The following is a 22,971-nucleotide window of genomic DNA, read 5'->3' on the forward strand; positions in this document are numbered from 1 at the left end:
AGATCAGAGGAAAATAATATTCACTGTAAACTGTGTGATTTTACAAAAAAACAGGCAGAGATGTGAGTTTGCGGGCTTTACTGGCAGCAAATGTCTCAAATCACTGACTTCCAAAGTGGCGTAGAAAACCACATCGAGAGGGGAGAGCTCCTCTGCTGTGTCCTGTTGAAGAGAGCAAAAGATTAATAATAGTAAATCCTTTTTAATGTACTCTGATTGGAAGTAAAGTCGAGCTTCCCTGGATCAAGACTGGAAACTTCACCTGATAGTCCAGTATTCCCAGTGGCTCGTAGGAGGAGAAATTCTCCAGTTTGGACTTGAGGATGATGGGGTTTCCTCTCCAGCGCGCCTCGATCACCTTCTTCCCGTTCTCATAGTAGAGGCAGCGCTTGTACTCGACCAGGCCGAGCACACACAGATCCTCGCACATGTCCCCCGTCACCGAACCCTCGCCGAACTCCAGACACTGTACAGGAGAGCAGGAGGGACAAACAGAGCACAACTTCAAGATCTCTGCAGTCTGCGGCGTATAACGTCAACATGTTTTCATTTCCTGTTTTTTAAACATGAAAATTCTTCTCAAATCATAACGCCTTTCTCTCATTTTAAACCACTTTCAGATACTTTCAGGTACTAATTGATTTTATGCTTTATACATAATTGAACCATTTTAAAGTCGACCAAATCTTTCAATTTTAGAGCCTTTTAATTCAATAAAGTGAGTTTGTTGGTTCTCTATAAGTAGTTTTGTTTATAATTCTTATGTCTCTCTTTATAAGTATGAAGATTGGATTAGTATTTGTTATATATATATACAGTACACACTAATATATATGATACTATAAGGGAACTTTATGAGGTGTATATAATGAAGCTTAATTTAAAAGGTCTTTAACTTTATATATATATAGTTTGCAACTGACTGACATTTTAGCTTTGATACAATTTATATGTGGCTTCCAGCATATTTTATTATCTCTTGTCACAGGAAGAAATTTAATTTCAGACACCCATTCAATTTCATCATTATTTATCAAGCGTTTGCTTTGGGTTTCAGGCTTCAAGGTTTCAATACTTTATTGCCGTTTTATCACAGTGAAGTGGAAATAAAGTAAATAGTGATTTGGTTTAGTGAGCTCACACAGAATAAAAACCCCAGTCACGTACAATGAACACCTTAGGACATAAAAGCAATTTAATTAATAGTAACAATAATAAATAATTAAAACAACACTCCCACAGGGAGGCTATCAGTATCACAACCTGCTACGGTGTAGTAAGGTGTAGTTAAGGGAACGAACAGCTGTTGCAGAACCTGTTTGTCCTGGTTCTGATACTTCTCAGTCTTTTAAAAGAAGAGAGAAAGTTAAAAAGATGTTTAGCAGAGTGAAGGGAGTCTTGAAGAATATTGTGTCCCTTTTTCTTCAGTCTAATGATGTAGATCTCAGTAAGGGATGGAAGCTCCTGGCCTATTATTTCTGATGCTGCGCATACTGTTTATGGCAAACAGACTTTTTGTATGATGGCAAATGTTTAGGATTGATTTCAAAGGAGCAGCATAAAGCAGATTTATGCAGTTCACACACTGCTGACAAACATCATAAACATCATCAAGGCTGGACTTTGAGTATAAACAGGAACAGGTTTTCATGGCTGTCTTTTTTTTTTATTGGGTCACGAATCTGCACATTTCAATCTGTTATTGCACTTTTAATATTCAATTTAATAGATTTTAATACACATTTTCATTGCAAAATTTTTCACATTTATCCATTTAAGATCCATCAAGGATCATAAACCAGCGAACCAGTAGAAGTAAATTAATTTCATTTAAGTCATCTGCTGCCAAAATTTGGGAATCTTCTGTGAAATTAACTGAAATCTGGAAGAGTCAGTTTCCCGTCACTGTCACATTCCCATCAATAAACATTATTTTAATATCTAATCAACAATGCCGCCTTGCGGGTTGGAAACAGGAAATGAATAGTGATCTCTAGGGTTAAAGTCTGATTCGGACTTTGTTGTTCTTTAATAACGTCACCTGATTTCCTCCTTTGCTCCTGTCATGACTACTTACAGCTGCTAGAGGGATTGCATTACACAGAACTACTCTCCGGAGACTGAAAACATGACGCTGTTATTAGTCTTTGGAGCCGTTTCTAAACAAACTAACATGATCAAACTCTTCATGGACAACGACGGAGGAATAAGATATATTATATAGGCTTTGATACACAATACTTGTTAGTAGATCAGTTTATTGTTGGTTTGGATCCAAACATGTAAATGCAGCAAAACAGACAAAAGATCCAGTTTTTCCGAGGTCATTTAGCAACTCATTTAGCTGTTGCTTGATATCTGATCTTTCTGTCTCTTCATTGTAACATTTATCCTTCTCTCCTTCCTTTCCCATCTGTTTTTCTTTCTCTCTTCTAACCTGAGAAAGCCTAAAGATCATTCTACAGCACAGTTATGCGCACACACACGCTACAGAAACACACACATACATATATCCGGTGTGCTGTCTGAATAGCTCAGTGTCCAGAGGTGTGAGGGATGAGGTTGAGGATTAGATTTGTTCTGGTCAGGGATTACCCGGCTAATCCTCGTTCTGCCCACATTCCAACACAAACATCAGTCAGTGAGGAGCTCAGAGACTAAAGCCAGACATCACACACCTCCTACTTCACTAACACCTGGATGGACAGTCACTGTAATGCATGTTTAACCCCTTCAAATACAAATACTTGGAAAACTCTTTGAGGTGGTTCATTCAAGGATGCAACATTTAACAGTTAGAACTTGAAAACCATAGATGTGCAGCATTGTCGGGAAAGCAAACTCTGAAGACAAACGATAAGGAAATGACCCTCAGAATCAAGGGGCTCATGATGTACAGACTGTAAAGTCCTCTGAGAAAAAATGTGTGGTATTGGGCTATAAAAGTAAAATGGACTTTATCTGTAAGCCAACGCTGAATTCTTGGATGTTGAACAAACATTAAAGCTGCTTAAATTTATGAAGTTGGCCATGAGATGCTTGATGAAAACTCAGATTTAAACACTGGCCTGAGGCCTAGACGCTGTTTTCACAAATATGTCCACAACTATGTCCAAAAAAATGGGAAAAATCTATTGCAGTATCGTTATAGTTTCCTTCCTTCCTCATTTCCAAAAAGGAGGAATTCATATTTCAACTTCACTTTAATTAAAAAGATACAGAGGCTTAAAGAATATATGAGGCCAACAAGTCCTCCAAATACGTGGTTTGATCATGTGACTCCATAGGAGCGTTCTCTAATCTGGCACCTCTATCAGCAGTAATCAGCTGGACAACATCTGTTAAAGGTATAATATGTAACTATTCTGCATTAAAATGTCTAAAAACAACTAGACCTATGTTATATATGTTGTTGAGTTAACATTATCCCAAATGTTTCCAACAATGTTCAAACCCAGAGAAATCTGTAATTTAATCAAAGTAACGGACCGTTTCATTTGGTCGCCTGTCGATGGCGTCATACCTCCTCTACCAAAGAGTAAACACGCACAAGATGCATACGGCGGCGCTGTGTTTGTCCGCTACAATGGCGTCTACCAAAGAGTAACTTACACACATACAAGATAATACATCGGCGTTGTGGTTGTTCCACACAAACTGTTATAAATGGACTTTTATTCAGTTTTAAGACACATTTTCATGATAAATTTAGGTGGTTTTTAACTTTATCTTTTAGCCAGAAGAAGGATTTTAGTCATTGGACGTCTGGATCTTAAGTTATCAGAGAAATAAACTGGGCAAACGTTAGCAGCAGCTCGGCTAACAGCCCCTCCAGGAAGTCCGGTGGTCACCAAACATCGTCGGAGAAACACTGATTTTTTAGGTGAAACAGCTTTAATTAGTATTTTTAACAACTTTAATCTGCGTGTTTGTTTGTTCTGGAGAGGAGGAGACCTCTGCCAGTAAACACATCCTGAATGATGAACACTGGAGTAATCCTATCCCGGTGAAGCTGGTTATTTAACAACGAAGACAACAACTCCCATGATCCCTTGCTACTTCACACCGTCATCACACTCCGTCTTTTGTTATTGTTTTGATTGAGACCCCTAGCAGCTGAAATTACATATTGTGCGTTTAAACAATAATGATGTTTTATGATGTGACAGCGCTGTGGTTCAAGTGTGGTTAGGTTTAGGGAAAGATGATGGTTCGGGTTAAAATGATCACTTTGTTAAGGTTAGAGAAACGTGGTGGGTTGAAGTTACTACTTCCTTAAAGTTAGGCCACCTTCGTCGTCATGGCTACAATAATAACCACAGGGGTTAAGATTAAGTTAGCTCATTTTTGGGCGTCTTACATTACAACCTGTTGTGTCGTTTTTCTTGAGAAGACAGACTCGATCAGGAACAGATTTTCTGGCTCCAGTAACTGGCAGAGCGACAGTCTGAGATTATCATACAACAATAAAAAGGATTTAAAAGTCAAGACAACTTTAGTCTCATGTTTAAACTTTCTACGAGTTCATTTTCATGGAAATAAACTGAGAGTAATGGCTCTCTGGAGGGAGGGAAATCCAATGGTGTGATGTGTAAAATGTTGATCAGTGATGTGGGCGCCTCAGTTCATGAGAATCCAGCTGATCCTGGTCTGAATAGATCAGAACCAGCTGGCAGAATCGTGTCAGTTTGAGATATGCATCACTTTGAAATGTTAACATTCACTCTTGTGCAGATTTATAGAAACATCTGCAGATGTTTAGGAATCAAAAAACAGACGGAGAGCTAAATAGCCATATTATCTAAACTCTCCCCTTCAACATATTAACTGTCTGATATTGGAAAGATGGAAGATCGTCCATCATCGTTCATCTTTCATCAGTTTTTATCTGAGTATTTTTTTGCGGTTAATGACAGACTCTCTCTCTGTCTCAGGCCAATTAACCCGTCTGCATACCTGCCTCTTATCTCTGTGTGTCCTCTTCGTTTCTGTCGCAGTCTTGTCTTCCTGTCTGTCACACTTCCTGCCTTTTTAACCCACGACTCATATTACCTTCTGGTCTGGATGGTTGGTGATTTATCTGCTCCTATGAGGTCCAGTTTTTAATATTTTCCTATATTATAGAGCTCATTTTGAAGTTTGAGTTTACAAGTTTATTCAAGTTCAAACAAAGACACAAACTGTTAAACACTATTAAAAATAGTTTTATAAGAACCGTTGTATCTGATTTGGCCTTTGAGTCAGAGAATCGTAGTTTCAAAATACATCCTGAAATGAGTTTGGACACACTTTCCCATTTCCTCTGACTGAGAGAATGTGTGTGAAAACTTTTGCCTGGAAAACGTTAAAATCATATATTTTAAGAAGCCGAGTTTCCTGAAATAAAGGAGCAGATGGGGAAGAAAAGATGTGAGTGGGTTGTTTTTGTAGAGGTAAGATTTAGTGAAGAGTTATGGGAAATGTATTTGACCAGACTATAGTGCAATATGAGAAGTAAGGATAGATTCAAGAATAATAAGGGAATAATAAAGATGGTTCAAAAGATGCTCTGATCAATTTTGGAACAATCGATCCCATTTTAAGTCCAAACTGCAGCATGCATAACCCTCTTCTATTAATTTTATTGTACTTATATTTTCATATATTCATATTCTATTCGCTTTTACCAAGCAGCAACCTCTGGGGCTGTAAACAGACTTTACAACTTTACAGCAGAAATAAACATGTTTACAGCCTGGTACAAAAAACGATTTTGGTCTCTGTAGCTAATTTCTCCTTTCATGACAACTGTACGGGGGTGAGTTTATTTATAACTCACCCGTTTAAGTTTTATTAAGCCGTAAAGTTATGCATAATGAAGGACATGGCTGCTTTGAGTGACAGGTCCGCCAGCCGCTAGGTGGCTTGTTTCAGCCATTCGGCCCGCCTCTTTGCCCATTTTTGATTGGCTGGGAGTTAGGCGGCGTCACGCACTGCCAAGATGGCGACGGCCGGAGCGGCTCACTTTGAGCTTCAAAACGGCTCTTCAGAAACCAACGAGTGTCGTCACGGTAACTACGTCCATATTTTTATACAGTCTATGGCTTTTACATTATTATATGTAATATAGGTGTATATTTATACTATATTAACAGCATAGTATACATTTACATACAAATGCATATTAGAAATATGCATTTTGTGTTTGTATTATAGTCTATTCTACTTCATAAGATAAATAAATAATACCTCATTTCCTCTTGTTAGGATCAATAAAGTGATGCTGTGTCTTTATTCTATTGTATTTATTACATAGTTTGGTGAAGGCAGATGTCTCCTGTGTAGAAGGTCAATCAAAATGTCATCAGTTTTTGTTTTTCTGGGTTTTTTTTTAGTAATTTTGGGGTTGTTTTTCTTCCTCTTCTTCGTCTAGAAGCCTGAGATCAGCCCTCCATCCATCATGAAACACAGAGGCAGCGGGTGAGTCTACTGGGGACGGGTTTGAACGCATTAAAGGTTCATTCAAACCTGTTTGAGGAATGATAAATTGTAAAATCCTGACCTTGTACTAACTTATTTCACAGATTTTCACGGTCTGGTGCAAACGTGTCTCAGGAAACAGAAGCAGCTGGAGGCTGATTTAACAGAACTCCTCACATACCTGAAATATTCACTGCTTCACCTCTCTCCTTCAGTCTCTGCTTTCTGCTTTGGTCTCTTGTTGGATTGTTCTCCTCCCTCAGATAAAACCTGGAAGTGTTTTTCCTTATCTGGGGCTGCTGTGTGTGTATGTGTGTGTGTGTGTGTGTGTTGATGGACTCAACAGCAGTGGGAGGAGAGGTGTTGAGAGTAATAGAAGACTCTGCAATTATCATCCCCCCTCCTCCCTTTTGAGTTCCTAATAGTTCCTGTTGTCTCTCATCACAATGAATGATAACCACTACTGTGTGTGTGTGTGTGTGTGTGTGTGTGTGTGTGTGAGATGTTGTGTATTGTAGCTGTAGTGGAGCTGTTTCAATCAGAGTTTTAGTAGAAAGAATATATAGTGACCATGCAGGATGATCATGCTCATTGGGCAGATTAGATATCAAATACAGTACTGTGCAAATATTTTAGGCACTTTTTATCCACAGTGCAACACCATCATGGAGGCGTCTGATGGTCCCACATTCATTCTGCAGCAGGACAACGAGTCCAAACATCCATCCAGAGTCATACAGATCTATCTACATCAACAGGAAGAACAAGGAGTCCTGCAACAGATGGTCTCTGGTCTCAACATCATGGAGTCAGTCTTACTTACTTCTCCAAGATGCAGGAACAACCGACCTGCCGAGTACCTGAAACACTGAGGAGAACTGCTGCTGTTTTAAACACCAAATATTGATTTACTTTATCTTTCTGCTGTTTTCTCAACTTTGGATCAAGTTAAGTGATGAATAAAAACTATTCATGGAATGATTTTTGAAAGCATCCTCACCCACATCATTTTAGCTAGATGTGTGAATGCACTGGTGGTCGCTGCAAGCACCAAAGGAAAAACCAGGATTTTAGACTGAACAGCTACTGCAGTAAAATTCTGGTGAGAAAATGTCAAGAAAAAAGTTGTTTGTTAATAAGATTTAGAAATAAAGTCACAGTTTAGAAGCTGCACAACAATGTCAAATCGATGGCTGAAGAGCAAAACCTCCGATCTGAAAAATGCACTCTTTTGAGAAAACTATTCTTGCAGAATGCTATTTGTTAAGGATACCCAATACATAAAACACTGTTTTTGGACTTTATTAATATATTATGTGTTATAGATATTAATGCTTTGCAAAGTGCAGATAGGAGCTTTTGCACTTGGTGCAAGTTGGAAGAGGTTCTACAAAACGATGCTCTAAATTAAGTTATAATTAAGATTAAATTAAAAATAAAATTAAGTTTGCTTTCAGGTAAAAAGACATAGTAAATGTAATAGTTACTACATTGTAGTATACTAGGGTCAGAATTCCTTAAATTCAGTGTATTTGCTTCCTTGTCCACTGGAAATGAATGTTCAGTGATTCGTGCTGCAGCCTCTCTACACACTCAGGTACTCTGAGTGTGTTTTTGTTTTGTTGTGTGACTTTTCTGTCACAACGAAGGGCAAGATTATCTGTCTATCATCGGACTGAATATGCGCAGCCTTCCTTGTTCTCATCATCCAAAGTAAAAATCCGCCAATCAGAAAATTTTGCAGATAGGAGGTTTTGTGCTTTGGCCATCAAGATGTTCCTCAAGAGCAGAATTGTGTTTGCTGTTGAATCCATTTGATCATTGTACAGAGATAAAAGGTAAAAGGAGAGAAAATGGAGGAAACTTAACAGAAAGAATTGAAGTTCTTGGTAATAAACTCGGTCAAATAAGACAGTAGTGAATTATGACGTGTAGATATGTGTCAACAGTGACGAAGGTCGAATGATGCTGCCTTTCACGTTTCTCTGTTTGAGCTGCAGGCTGATGTCTGTGCAGTCAGAAAACTGTTGTTGGTGAATAATTAGTGATGAAAAAGCATTCATGCCTTTACTGTCACATGGGTTCATCCCTGAATATATGCCCACCCTTTAGCATCCTAGGACTCAAAACACACACACACACACACGTGCGCAGTATCATTTGATTTGTAGCTCACAGCAGCCCTTAAACTCAAACAGATATGGTTCAGACTTTCTCCTCCAACTTTATATCAACTCACAGCTCCAAACTGAATCTTTTTAGGGTTCAAACTGATAATTGTGGCTCTTGTGCAACAAAACCTTTGAAAACCCTTTGAAATGCACTCTATTGCGTAAACCTTTCATCTTGCAGCGCCTCGTGTCCATCGGGAACAGATGACTGTGAGTCCTTTTCTTAAAAGAGGAGGATGAGGATCGCTGAGTGGAGGAATTCTCCCAGTAGACTCGGACATCTGCAGACTCTGGTCTTTATTGCAGTGCTGCAAGCTCTGCAGCCTTCACATATCTGTTAATTCCCTGGATTTCCTCCGCCTTGCATCACATCACACTCTCCAGCTGCTTCCTCCCTGCTCGGCCCTGCAGCTTGTAAACTTTCCCACCGCAGTGTTTAGAGAAGATCAGCTTCAAGTCCTTTACTTACTGGTGTGTGTCTATGTGTGTGTGTATAAGGGAGATATTTGGATTTAAGACATGCATTTGTGTGTGTGTATGAGATAAGTATATAAATAAAAATATCTGAATCTGCTGAAACTTCAGATAAATAATTTAAGAAACATTTAAAAGATAAACTCCAATATCCAAGTGCCGAAATCCATACATCATAATCCATCTGAATCCTCAAAAGTCTCTGAATAATTTCAGCTCAGTGCCTTCCTTCATGACTTTTAAACATTTTTGTAATCTGAGAAACCTGGTTTACAGGTAACCAGGTAACACTGTCTTCTGCCAAATCAGATTTTTCTCGCTATGGCGACTGTGCACAAAACTCATCAGACACCAAATACTGTTTGTTCCATCAACCATAAAACCTCATTATCATTAACAGCAGCAGCACACGTGCTCTACATGCTGAAATGTGTCTATGATCTGGTTTATGTTGTTGAAAGAAAAAGGCCTCTAAAGATTCATATATCTGAGCACAAAACTCATAGAAAACAGGGATTATGATATCAAGTTTCATTTTGCACATACTAACGCTGGCTCTGCAGCATTTAAGTTTTGGGAAATAGAAAAAATCTTATTAAGTGTGTTTCAATCCACCTGTTTTTGTTCACATTTTCAATTTGCACGTAAAAAAAAAACTTAAACTAAAAATGTAAAAATCTGCACATATTCAAAAAAGTTTTTCCTCTTGTCTGAGGTGTAAAAGTTGACGTCCAGATAAAAACAAAATGTAAACAGTCTTAGTGAATAAATGATGGCATTCATGAATCATGTGACTTAAAGGACCAGCGTGTAGGATTTAGAGGGATCTATCAGCAGAAATTGAATATAATATTCATAAGTATGTTTTAATTAGTGTATAACCACCTGAAACTAAGAATTTTTATATTTTCATTGGCTTAGAATGAGCCCTTTATATCTACAGCAGGTTTTCTTCCACAGAGCCCGCCATGTTGCACCACCATGTTTCTACAGTAGCCCAGGACGGACAAACCAAACACTGGCTCCTTTTGTGTTTTTACGTTGAAGTAGCAGCTTAGATTTGGTGGCGAAATACAACAAATACAAATACTGGGCCCTCTGCACATCCCTAACCTGAAGCCCACCACTGGTACATGCTAGGAAAGGGAAGGGGGAGGGGTATTCAGTTGGAGGAACCAATTCAGTTGAACCTCACCGCTAGATGTCACTAAATCCTACACACTGGTCCTTTAAAGCTTCCACTGAAAAGATGAAAACATCAGATCAGTGTGGAGTGAGGAGAGTGTAACGTTCCTCAAATTAATACAACCCTCTTTTACTGACGTCATCTCATCGTGTCGTCTTCTTCTGCAACAGTTTAATGGGACTGAATGGAGAATTAGCGCCGCCTACTGTTTACCTCCTAATACTCACATAATAGTAATGGATGGAAACTTGTATTAATTCAGATTTTCTTTTTTGCCAATTTTCTGGAAGTTAAAATTTCACAGATAAAAAATCACAGAAGGGATTCACAGTTGAGTTTTTTTTACCTCAATGAAGAACTGAGTTAGTCAAAGTGATTGATGGGTGCAGTACTTTATGATTTTTGTAACTTTAAAATATATCATGATGGTATTATAGTGCAAAGGTCCCCAACCCTTTTTTGCGCCACGGACCAGTTTAATGTCAGACGATATTTTCATGGACCGGCCTTTGAGGTGCAGTGGATAAATACAACAAACTAAAATGATACGACAGATACCAAACTGTGGTATTTTCTAAATATAATAATAAACCTGAATGCACTGTGTACTCGTATGCAACTTTATTAGCAGCAACCTTGTAACATTGCGCCAAAAACATAACATGAGTAACATCCTCTCGCTATGGTATCGTTTAAACATGCCTTCAAAATAAGATACACCGCAAAAACAAAAGTAAAGTGCATGAAAAATACAACTCGACATAACGCTGAATCAGTGGGAGCCCTGAGCTTGTTTCTCTGCAACGAGACGGTCCCATCTAGGGGTAACGGGAGACAATGACACCCGAAGTGTGTTGCTTATGTCCAGTCTACTCCGTAATTTTGTTTTGGTTGCTGTCACTGCAGGAAAACCCGCCCGGTACCAAATGACCTACGGACTGGTACCGGTCCACGGCCCGGCGGTTGGGGACCACTGTTATAGTGTGTAGGGATTTGGCATTTGGACGTTGGCTATGGCGACTCCCATCCTTGGATCCATCATGTGATCGATTTGAAATCCTGTCTAACCAATCATCCAATGACAACTGTACACCTATTCTTGGCTGACTATATATGTATTTGCCTCATGTTTTTGTCCATCTTGACCGTCAAGAAGACTCTATGTTGTTATAAAAATTTCCCAGAATCTCTAAGCTCACTGTTCATGTTTTTTAATTCAGTACATTTCTCAGAGAAAACAGGACAGGCCTTCGTTATGACAGCAGGTGTGTGTTCGGGTGAGTACAGACGTCCAAATCCACCCAGTGGTGATTTAGGAAGCTCTCAGCACTGGTTGGGTCTGATAAACGGCAGCGAGTCCTGAGGTCTAAATGAACAACATGGTTTCAATTAGAGTCTGTCAGTCGCTGTCGTCTGAGTCTCGTCCCCGTTTGTGTCGACGCCAAGTTTCAGAGCAGCTGATCCATGCCAGCAAACAGCAGAACAATCCAGAATGTTTATTTGGCCAACTCCCCTCAAGCTAATGACAGAAACAAATGGGTACTGGAAGCAAATGAGCACCAGACTGAAACATTAAGATCTGCTAATGAACTCTGGGTCTGTCTGCCAAGCTGCAACATGTCTGCCAAACTCCAACGTGACCGCAGAGGGAGGAAATGTGGTTTTAAATATCACCATGGTTCCTTTTTTCTTTAAATCTTCAGGAAAATTCAGTTGATTATATGTCTCATCTCATTTCACGCAGGGAGTTGAGTCCATTTACTCCAGTTGTGTGCTTCAGTGCAGTTTGGAGGCTCTGTCGGGTTTTAGTTTTGAGAATTTCCACTGCACAAACTAGAATTTGCTGATGGCCAAACTTGCAAGCTCTTGTAAGTTTTATGAGGTGATTTCTGTCACCTAAAACAGAGATTCATACGCAGCTGTGTCGGGGCAGCAGCTGAAACAACTGATTCTGTTGTTTTTCTTGGAAAGACTCTCTCTCTCATATTTCCAATTTATTTTAATGGTATTGTAGGAATTCACAGATAAATTGATGAATGCTCGTTGTGGATGTCAGAATATTTCAGTTCAGTTAAACTTTATCCACAAAATTGTGACAGTATCACCCGAACCAAGAGACATGATCACATCACTTCTGTTTTAGCCTCTTCACACTGGCTCCAAGTATGTTTTAGAATTGATTTTAAGATCTTATTGATTACCTTTAAGGCTCTTCATGACCTGCTATATCTCTAGTGGTGGAAAGTAACTAAGTACATTTTGTCAAGTACTGTACTTAAATACAACTTTAAGGTACTTGTACTTTACTTGAGTATTTCCATGTGATGCTACTTTCTACATTTCAGAGGGAAATATTGTACTTTCTACTCCACTACATTTATTTGACAGCTTTAGTTACTTTTCAGATGAAGATTTGACACAATGGATAATATAACAAGCTTTTAAAATACAACACATTGTTAAAGATGAAACCAGTGGTTTCCAACCTTTTTGGCTTTTGACGTCTTACAAAAAGCAGTGTGTAGTCGGGGTCACATTTCACATGTCTATGAGTTGTTAACAGCTCCACCAAATAGTGATTTTTCCCTCTAAACTTCTCACATGCTTTCATTTCAATAAATGTTCAAATGATCCAATATTTCAGCAAAAATCAAAGATTAGAGAAAAAGTCCAAAAACTGAAAACAGATTTGTGTATCAGAACTTTGTTTTTTCTTCTTTCCTCTCCCATGAATCATCTCACGACCCCTCACATTTATCTGCTGACCCTTTGGAGGGGTCCGACCCATAGGTTGGGAACCACTGGACTAAACTAGCTAACTGTATATAAAGTAGTTGAAACTAGCTCCACCTCCAGCAGCTACAACAGTAACATGCTGCTCTAACACTGATGCTGCACTATTAATAATCTAATGATGTCATATATAATAATATATCAGTCAGAGGGACCAAACCACTACTTTTACTGCAATACTTTAACTACATCAAGCTCATAATACTTATGTACTTTTACTGCAATACTTTAACTACATCAAGCTCATAATACTTATGTACTTTTACTGTAGACGGATTTTAAATGCAGGACTTTTAATTGTAATGGAGTATTTTTGCATTGCTCTATTGGTAATTTACTGAAGTAAAGGATCTGAGTACTTCCTCCAGCACTGTGTATCTCTGACCTCTCAGTACGAGCTGGTACTTACTCTGAGGTCTTTTATCTGATGGCTGTAAACTGGAGGGAACAGTGTTTGCAGAGTGTTTGCAGAGTGTTTGCAGTTGGGATCTGGAGGCTCTGGAACAATCTGCCTGAGGAAACCAGGTCGGCTGAGTCAGCAGTTTCTTTTAAGTCTCTACTTGAAACATACTTTCATCTGAAACTTTCCTGATTTTACTTGAGTTTAGTGTCTTTTATTTCTGTTTTTATTTCTTTAAAATTTTCTCTTATTTTATTAAACTGAAACTAAATTGATCTGTTTTTTTAGAATCTGATGATTTTATGATTTGTTGGTTTTGTAAAGTGGATTTTGAAAAGTTCTCTGTAAATAAAGATTATTATTCTTTTATTACCATGCAGCTGGTTTATTTGACATGCCTTTCCCATAGCTTGAACATCTGCAAATATTGTATGAAAAATAATCTTAAAAACATTTGTTTGTGTTTGCATTTAACGTAATCTGTGGTTTTGGAGAGTGGTTACTATGTAGATTCATATTTTACATTTAACATGAGGTAAATATAAAAGCAGGCTTGCTTTCTTTCTTCCTTTCATTCATTTTATTTTATTCCTACTGTTTCTTACTTTTATTTTGATTTTCCTGTGTTAATTTCTTTCTTCATCTGTTTTCTTATGTCTTAATCTTCCTTTCTTAATGTTCTAAACTTTCCACTTTCCTGCTTTTAACTTCCCTACTTTTCTGCCATGTTTTCCTACTTTCCCACCTCCTGATTTTCCTCCCCCTCCCCCCCCCCCCCCGATCATTTTTCTGTCTTTCCATCTTTCCTTTCCTTTCCTCCTTTTCTTAATCTTTCTTTCCTCCTTTCTTTTATTTTCTTTTCTACTTCCTTCCTGCTATTAATACTTTAACTTCAGTTAAAGGGTTTTTCTTCAGAAGGTAGAGAGCAGCCGCAGAAAGCTGAGACGTTTCGGACGGTCTCATTCACATTGAAAGGCGGCCTTTGTTGTTCGGCTCTCACCATTACATTCCATAATGGTAAAGCCCGAACACACGAGGAACATTAAGACGCCTTAATGACATTCCTGTGTGTATTGAGCCCAAAGGCTGCAGCAACAGGAGCAGCAGCAGCAGCAGACTGAGAGACGGCTGAAACCGAGCTCCAGCAGTTTTTGTAGAAAATTCCTGAAAACCTTTTGTCTGAATCTGTCGTAATTATAAAAGTTTTTTCAAGAATTAGGAGCTTGAAGCATTTTACTGGAAACTATCAAAGCAAATTAAAATAATCTCCAGCAGCGCAGTGAAACATTTCATTGAATTTGAAAGAAGGTTTTCCTCAAATTAAAAGAAACTGATGCTTCTTCTTTTTAAAGTACAGCAGCTGCAGCCCTGAGCTGCTGAAGTGCTTTTCAAGGTTGGAGTTTTCTAAAATTTAAAGAACCTGAATGATAAATGTGAGATTTTTTTTTTTTTTCCTTCAAATTAGACAGAAGGCATTTTGGAAATTCGCTCCTCAAATGTAGCTGCAGTGTATAAACTGAGAAATGCCAAAAATAAATGCACTTTGACATAATATGTGTCTTTGTGGTGTTGGATATTGTTGGCTAGCAACAGACTGCCATTAATCCTTATGTATTTCAACTCTTTCTAATGTTGTCATATTTGCATTTTTTAGATTGTTTTTACATGTGTAAATTAATTGTATATGTGTACTTGTCACCTGCCTCAAATTGCCCCTTGAGGGAAGAATAAAATATTTTGAATTGAACTGAATAAAGCAGGAGGTTATCTTTTATTTCTATAACTTCATTATTAGAATTTTCCACTGCAGTAACAGACACAGCACTGAGAAGTAGTGTCATTTTTTGGTATCTCATCAATTTTTGGGTGTAATTGAAAGGTGACATTAATGTAGTATAATGCTGTTTCAAGTATTGAAAACTATCAAATAAAGATAATGGCTAAACTGAATCTCTGGTCAGTTTAATAAGCTTGTTTCCTTTGATCCAAAACTTTCTGATTCGTCTGCCCTCAGTATGTGTGAAGATGCACAGCTAAACACACGTCCAATAAAAGTAAAGACAGCATTTGGCCTCTGAAAGTTTTAACTGGAGGTGATTATGAAGCTGTGAAAACAGTATTAGATGACAAATTCAATATTTAGATCAATAAAAAAAATAAACTGGACTCATAAAAGTAGAATAACTGTCAAATAAGGTTCATCCTGACAGGCAGAAAGTGTCAACAGTGAAAGATCAGCTTTACATCCACATATGAAGTACAAAATCAAGTTAACATACAGTTTAGGGTCCACAAGAGTAAAAGTAAAGAGTAAAATACAGTAAAGTAACAGTCTAATATTAGCAACATAGTAGCCTCAGACAGCTAGTATAATAGCTAGCTTGGTTAGCAGTAAACAGCTAAATTATCAAATCAACAATCAAAAAACATCTGTAATAACGACTCTACAGCCATGCTAGCAGCTCTGTGAGGCTGAATCATACACAGCAGCCACATATTATGTCAAATCTGTGCATTAGATTGCTCACTGAGTGTATTTATACATGTTACAAATATGTTTTTACTTGTTTGTTTGTTTTTACTTTGTTGTTGTTGTCCCCACCACTTGTGAAACCAAAGTTAAACCATTGTGGCAAACACAAAGGAAGGAGTGCTAGAGGAAATTAAATTTCCCATGAGGATCAACAGCAACAATCACATTACTGTATGTAAAAAGCATCTCCGTCAGCCTCAGCTCTTAAACAGTCGACAAGGAGTGATTTATCACTAACGACAGAAGATCAAAGGTCAAGTGCAGTAATGTATAGTATCCCCACAAGCCTGGAGTGTGAATCAACACTTCATAACTGCTCTTGTTGTGCTGAGCAGGCTCAGAGGTCCAAGAACAATAGTGTGATTTTTACAGCCTGTGGGAAGCATAAAGTGTGGGCTGAATGGCTTGTATTCAACACTGCATGTGCACAATGTATATCTCTGCACACACACACACACACACACACACACACACACACAGCGTAGGTGGACCAGTTGACCTGGGGTCAGTTCACTGGAAGTGTAGGCTGATCTCACAGCTGGTGAGTCCACAGCCGCAGGTCACAACACAGTCTGCACCACTGTTTCCTTGCTAATGAACACCCACAAGACACACACACACACACACACACACACACACACACACACACACACAAATACACACCCTTTTCTGTTAAATGCACACATAAACACTGAGTGTTTTGGCAGCAGTTAGCCTCCATAATGAGCCAGCGAGCAGGTGATTGTTCTTTCCAGATGTTGACTTAATAAAGCACTAAACACTGTGGCCAGCTTGTGGGCGACTACACTCATCTGTCAGCTGATAAACAGCAGCTCTCACACAGATTTCACTCTTTTCAATTGTGTTGGAACGTGAATGACCTGGAGAAGAAGTACAAAGAAGGAAAAAGGCTGCTGAGGAGCCTGACGCTGAAGCACCTTAAAGTGTCGTAGACGGCTGCTAGCTGCTCCAACTGACTCCCATTCAGAAAGTCTCAACAGAAATACTAAGTCAGGCATTTTTTTCAGGAAGCCATTCTGGTCTCAATTCAGGCCCTCTAATAAGTGTGCTGGTGGTCGTTTTGGAAATTATTGCTCCATTAATAGGATTTGAAGACTTATAGCAGCTTTGATGTCTGCTGTGTGGGTGTTGATTGACAGCTGTGATTGACAGTTGGCTCCGGGACTCACACTGAGTCGAACTATCGTTGCAATATTTCACTAAGTTTAATGTTACCTGATACCTGCCCTGCTGGCACAATCTACCTAAAGTAGCTAATGTTAGCCAAAGTGTGCAGTGCTCAGTTTTCCCAGTAAGCTAGCATTAGCTTGGGTTCTGGCTCCAAAACGAAAAGATGGCGCCAACCAGAAGCTGCAACTCTGGGCTTCAAACCAGCTTCAACGGGTGACGTCACACCTCGCCATGTAGATCTTTATATACAGTGTTTCAGGCCAAGAGGGTTCTGGAAGTAAAGTATGTTTCACATGTCGAGATCAGACTACATGATACATGAGTCTTAGAGTGATGAATTCTTGCTGTGGCTGGCTGAGATTCATGCAGTGTTGCCACCTTAGTGACTTTCTTGCTAGATATGGCGACTTTTAAGACCGTTTTAACAACTTTTTTTCAAAAAAGCACCTAGAAGCAAATGTAGCAACTTTTTGGGCAGACCTTTATACTTTGCTTGCGTGTGATGGCTCCTTCTCTACTTTTATGACGTGTTTTTGCACCAGCCTCTGCAGAGTTCAAACCGTTTTGTTGCAGCCAAATGTGCAGTCGTACGCAGACAGACTCCAGACACCATACTGTTGCTGGCTGATAAATCAGTCATCCATTAAAGCGTGATGATGGACACTGAAATGTCACCGTGCAGAGCAAAAGTCAACGTCTGTCTCTCTCAGTCACGACAGTCTCTGTGATTGTCAAGTGAACTGAAATGCCTGTGGTCAAACAGCATGTTGAGACTCAGCCTGAAGTTGAGTGTCAGGGTGTTTACCATGAACCCGTAGGCATAAACTTACACTGCCAGAGCACGCCTCTGTGTTGAAAATAAAAATAAACCCAATAAAATATAACTCTGATGCTGCCAACAAGCCTGCATGTGAACACTCAGTCACACACACATATAATATACAAATCACATCGTTTATCTAAAACACTGATTAGCTGCCATCTCTTCCTGCAGACTGCATATCTGACTAATTATAGTAATTAAAACATGACCAAGGGCTATTTCAATGGCAGTTAAAGCAGGCATAAAACACTCATGTTGAGACATAAAGTTAGTATATTTATATAAATAGAATTGTTATGTATAACAGTATTGGGCCAGTGATTTTGGCCTAAATGTTTAGCCTAAAAGAAAGACACATTTAGGGATTATTTCACATTTTTGAATAACATATTAAAGAGGCAGACAGCATACAGCACTTCAAAATAGAGTTGCAACGATTAGACGATAAAGGAGAGGCTGTCTGGAAGGAAGGAAATCAGTCTAAAAGCTGATAAATTAATGGAAATATACATGATTTGTAGTTAATGGGCTGAAACCACATGTATGACCCTTTAAAAACAGGAATGATTTAGGAAAAATAATATTTATCTAGCAGCTCTGGTAGCTGCAGAGACATTGTTCTGCAGAAAGTTAAAGCAGCTCCAGACGGAAACAGACTCCTACACTAACACACTTCACACAGAGCAGCTGCCTCATTCATTCAGCTACAGGTTTGTTGTTTTAGCGTCGTATAGTGAGGGTGAATATTTCATGAACCGTATAATAGTTTGAGACAATGATGCAATCAGAGAGCCGGAGCTGCCTTGTGCTGAGTCATGTTTTTGGCCGCAGGCTTTCAAACCCGTCAAAACTCACATTCATCCTCACAGAGACACTCCTGCTCTCAGACTGAGCTTAAAGAGAGCATGATGAAGAGATGGGACGCATTCAAATATGAACACAGACCACACACACACACAGTCTACAAACAAAAGGCTGATTCTGAAGACAGCATGAAAATGATGTCTATCTGTTAGAACCACCGAGGTGATTTTGATCTATGATTCTGTATGCAAACATACAAACACTTTTTGAGATATGACTCTGCACGACGCTGGGTATCAAACCTAAAAAAAAGAAGAAAGCTTTATTGTTTAAGCTTCCAAACTACCTCATATCTCTTCTCACATTTGAATCTTAAGCCTGGTCGCCAGAATAAAACGTTGGCATTATACGTTTCTGCAAACCACAGAAACGTTGAATATCTATGTTTCAACACGTGAAATACGTAGCATATCAACATTTCTACAAAACGTAGCATATTAACATTTCTACAAAATGTATCATATCAACATTTCTACAAAACGTAGCGTATCAACATTTCTACAAAACGTAACGTATCAACATTTCTACAAAATGTAGCGTATCAACAATTCTACAAAACGTAGCATATGAACATTTCTACAAAACATAGTGTATCAACAATTCTACAAAACGTAGCATATCAACAATTCTACAAAACGTAGCATATGAACATTTCTACAAAACGTAGCATATCAACAATTCTACAAAACGTAGCGTATCAACATTTCTACAAAACGTAGCGTATCAACATTTCTACAAAACATAGTGTATCAACAATTCTACAAAACGTAGCATATCAACATTTCTACAAAACATAGTGTATCAACAATTCTACAAAACGTAGCGTATCAACATTTCTACAAAACGTAGCATATGAACATTTCTACAAAATGTAGCATATCAACATTTCTACAAAACGTAGCGTATCAACATTTCTACAAAACATAGTGTATCAACATTTCTACAAAACGTAGCATATCAACATTTCTACAAAACATAGCGCATCAACATTTCTACAAAATGTAGCATATCAACATTTCTACAAAACGTAGCGTATCAACATTTCTACAAAACATAGCGTATCCAAGATACGGTATCCAAAAAAAATATGGTATTAGAAAAGTAAGGTTTCAGAAATGTAAGATATCCTTTTGGTTCTTATTAAACTTATTTTCAAAGGCTGATATTTTCAAACTATCTCGAGCTATCCATCTTATTCTCTGACCAGAACTTACAAACAAGTTGATAAGAAAACTTGTTTTACCCAGAAAATTACAGCAGTGCAGCTTTAATGCTGAACTACAGATTAAAAGACTTGTTTGGATGTAAGAGTATTGTATAAAGTGAAGATCTAAATGTGGCATGACGTTCAGACGCAGCTCTGCGGTTTGAACACGGAGCTCAAAGAGACTGTTTTGGGGTCAGCCGTAGCTTCAGAGAGAATAGCAGAGCCTTGTTGACGTTGTTCAGGCAGCTTTATTGTGACCCTGCAGGCCTCCTCGTTGGTATGCAGCTCTCATCTCAAACACTGCTGCTCGCTCTTTTTAAGTGTCTTTGTTCTTATCTGTCCTCTCGTCTCTCTGTCTGTCCCTCTCTGACCTTCTGTTCTCCCTGCCTCTCTTCTGCTCTCCAAGCAGCAGACGTGGTTGAATACAGATCAAGAAACCGTGGCGTTATTGGGATTATTGTGCTGAAGAGGAGGAAACTAACAAAATTACATGTACTCAAGTCATGTAATTGAGTACAGTTTTAAGTTTTAGGTTCACTTTAATGGAGTTCAATTGGCAACATGTTAAAACACAGTGTAATTCCATTGTAGGAATTAGGTACCAATAAAATACTTAAATGTATGTACAGTGGAAAAAGAACAGGATTATGAGACAAAGGGGGTAACAATATTGCATTTTGAAGGAATGGAGGAGTTATTGAAGAGCATAAAATATACAGGTTACGTTCTGAAAACGACGACAGGTGTTCTCAATAATCAGGTTTCCATCCAAATGTAGCGCAAATATTAACCAAACTTCCAGAAAACTGGCAAAAGAAAATTCAAATTAATGTTTGCTTCTACCCACTAATACTCACTGTAAAAAATTTATAAAAAATGATGATTACACTGTGTATGAGTGTTACTATTTTATCTAGATCATGATGAATTGTTCCTGTCTTGTACTGCAACTCTGCAACATCAGCAGACTTTATCAGCTGAGGTTAAAGGAAGTTCAGTTTTATATTTGTAAAGAGGAAGATGTAGAAATTAAAATTTGTTGGAGACAAGGTGAGACATGTTATCTGGGGGTCAGTTGGGCAAGATGGCTCCTGGACAGGAAAACTGAAAACAGACATGACGTTATCTATAAGTCTATATTTGATAGATTAAGAAAAGAACTGTAATAAAACCCTGTTGTAGGCGCACCACTGGGAGCCTTTTTCTTTGTAACCTCATCCTGTGTGTTGCATTGTGAAATGCTCCTTCTTGTACAAGAAAATAAATTCTGTTAAATCTTGATACTTCGGCTCCGGTCACTATTGTTTAATAGTCATTAAGAAGAAATTTTTTTAACACTCACACTTGTGTGAATATTAGCAGATAAACTAAGCTAATTCTCTAGTTGGTGCCATTGAACTGTTGTAGAAGAAGAGACACAACGAGATGACGTCATTAAAAGAGCAACAATCAAAGCTCAAACAATGGAAAACATGATGGAAATATGACATTTCTGTTAGTTTCATTTATTGATGTGAGGAAGGTTACGGTCTCCTCATCATCGCTCCACACAGATCTGATGTTTTCAGCTCTTCAGTGACGTTTAAGTCACATGATGCCATTTCCACTTAAAAAAAAAAAAAAAAATTAATGCACAAACTGAACATGGGAATAAAAACAGGACACAGTAATGTATTTTTAAGATAGAAAGCTTGAAGAAAAGTAGTACAAATCTTGCAAAAGTATATTCTTATATAAGCAGTATATTCTTCAAAAACCCCTCCCCCTTCATTGCCTTGTCATACCTGCACAGTTGTGGAAACATATTGTAATTGTGGAATACATAATTCCATAATTGCACATCTTTGTTCATATGTGCTATATTTAGTGTTTCCAGCATTTTACTGCAGGTTTAAATCTCTACATTTCTGTTATTTTGCCAGTTTTCTTTGAGTTAGTTTCTGGGTCCAGATCAGTGCAACTGGAGAGCAAAACCAAAAATTTGAGTTAATAATACTTTATTATGGTTGCAAAATCTGCACAATGAAAACTGTTCAAGACCTTGTGTGTTTAACGGTTGTTTTGTGGCTAGAGCTCTATATATTAACTTAAAGTGAAATGCTTCACGTGTTGTTTCATACTGTATGAACAATTTGTTCCCATTTATCTTGAATTTTGCATGACCTTTCAACCAGACCTTTATTCTTCTGAGAAAACAGATATTTTTTGTTTTTGTACCATAATTACACAAAATAACATCAGTGTTGTTTTGCAGCACTGTACCCAGTATTTACAAAAGTACTGAGAGTGCAGTTTCTCCATTCCTCCAAAAATGCTCCTTTGTTCCCAAGAAAATACCCATGAATTTAACAGCATGTGTCCGCTGGTTTTTCTTTCGAACTGTGCTGAAAATCTGACACGTAACACTATGTTCAGCCACTAAATTTAAAAAAAAAAAAACATCTGAGGAAAAGCTGTGTACTATAATCTGGCTCCTTGCGGTTACTTGGCAACAGCAGTAGGAGTCAGGAGACAACAGATTGCTCATTTTTTCAGCGCTCAGCTGTTATTGGAAGAAATGAGAGTGAATGAGCAGGTGGAGAGGTCGGCGTTTGAGTCGGGGGACAGTTTGACAGCAGCTGACAGACACACTGAGGGGAGCAGAGGAGTGAAGCTGCAACCTTTCAGTCTCTCTAACCGCCAAGCAGCTCAGCCCTCAGTTTACAATGTGCTGGATGAAAAGTCAACAGCAGAACCATCCAGAACTCTATAAAATAGCATTTAGGCTAGTAATTTTCAAGGACTCTCGTGATACTCTGTGAAGTACACTTTCAAAATGTTGCAACTTAATGATGTCTGTTTGTGTGTTTGGTTTTTCTTGCCAACTTCCT

At 38.3% G+C, this 22,971-nt stretch overlaps 1 protein-coding gene across 1 annotated transcript in view; it reads right to left on the bottom strand.

Annotated features, from left to right (window-relative positions):
• The window catches only part of dipk1c (divergent protein kinase domain 1C), a 63,508-nt gene that overhangs the window by 18,244 nt on the left and 22,293 nt on the right, over positions 1-22,971 (bottom strand). The window contains exons 4-5 of the mRNA XM_067577817.1: positions 263-466; positions 109-162 (exon numbers count right to left, since the gene is read on the bottom strand). Of these exons, the coding sequence (XP_067433918.1) occupies positions 109-162; positions 263-466 (258 nt within the window). The remainder of the gene's footprint in view (positions 1-108; positions 163-262; positions 467-22,971) is intronic.

This window comes from Thunnus thynnus, chromosome 21 (assembly GCF_963924715.1).
Source record: "Thunnus thynnus chromosome 21, fThuThy2.1, whole genome shotgun sequence".
Classification (NCBI taxonomy): domain Eukaryota; kingdom Metazoa; phylum Chordata; class Actinopteri; order Scombriformes; family Scombridae; genus Thunnus; species Thunnus thynnus.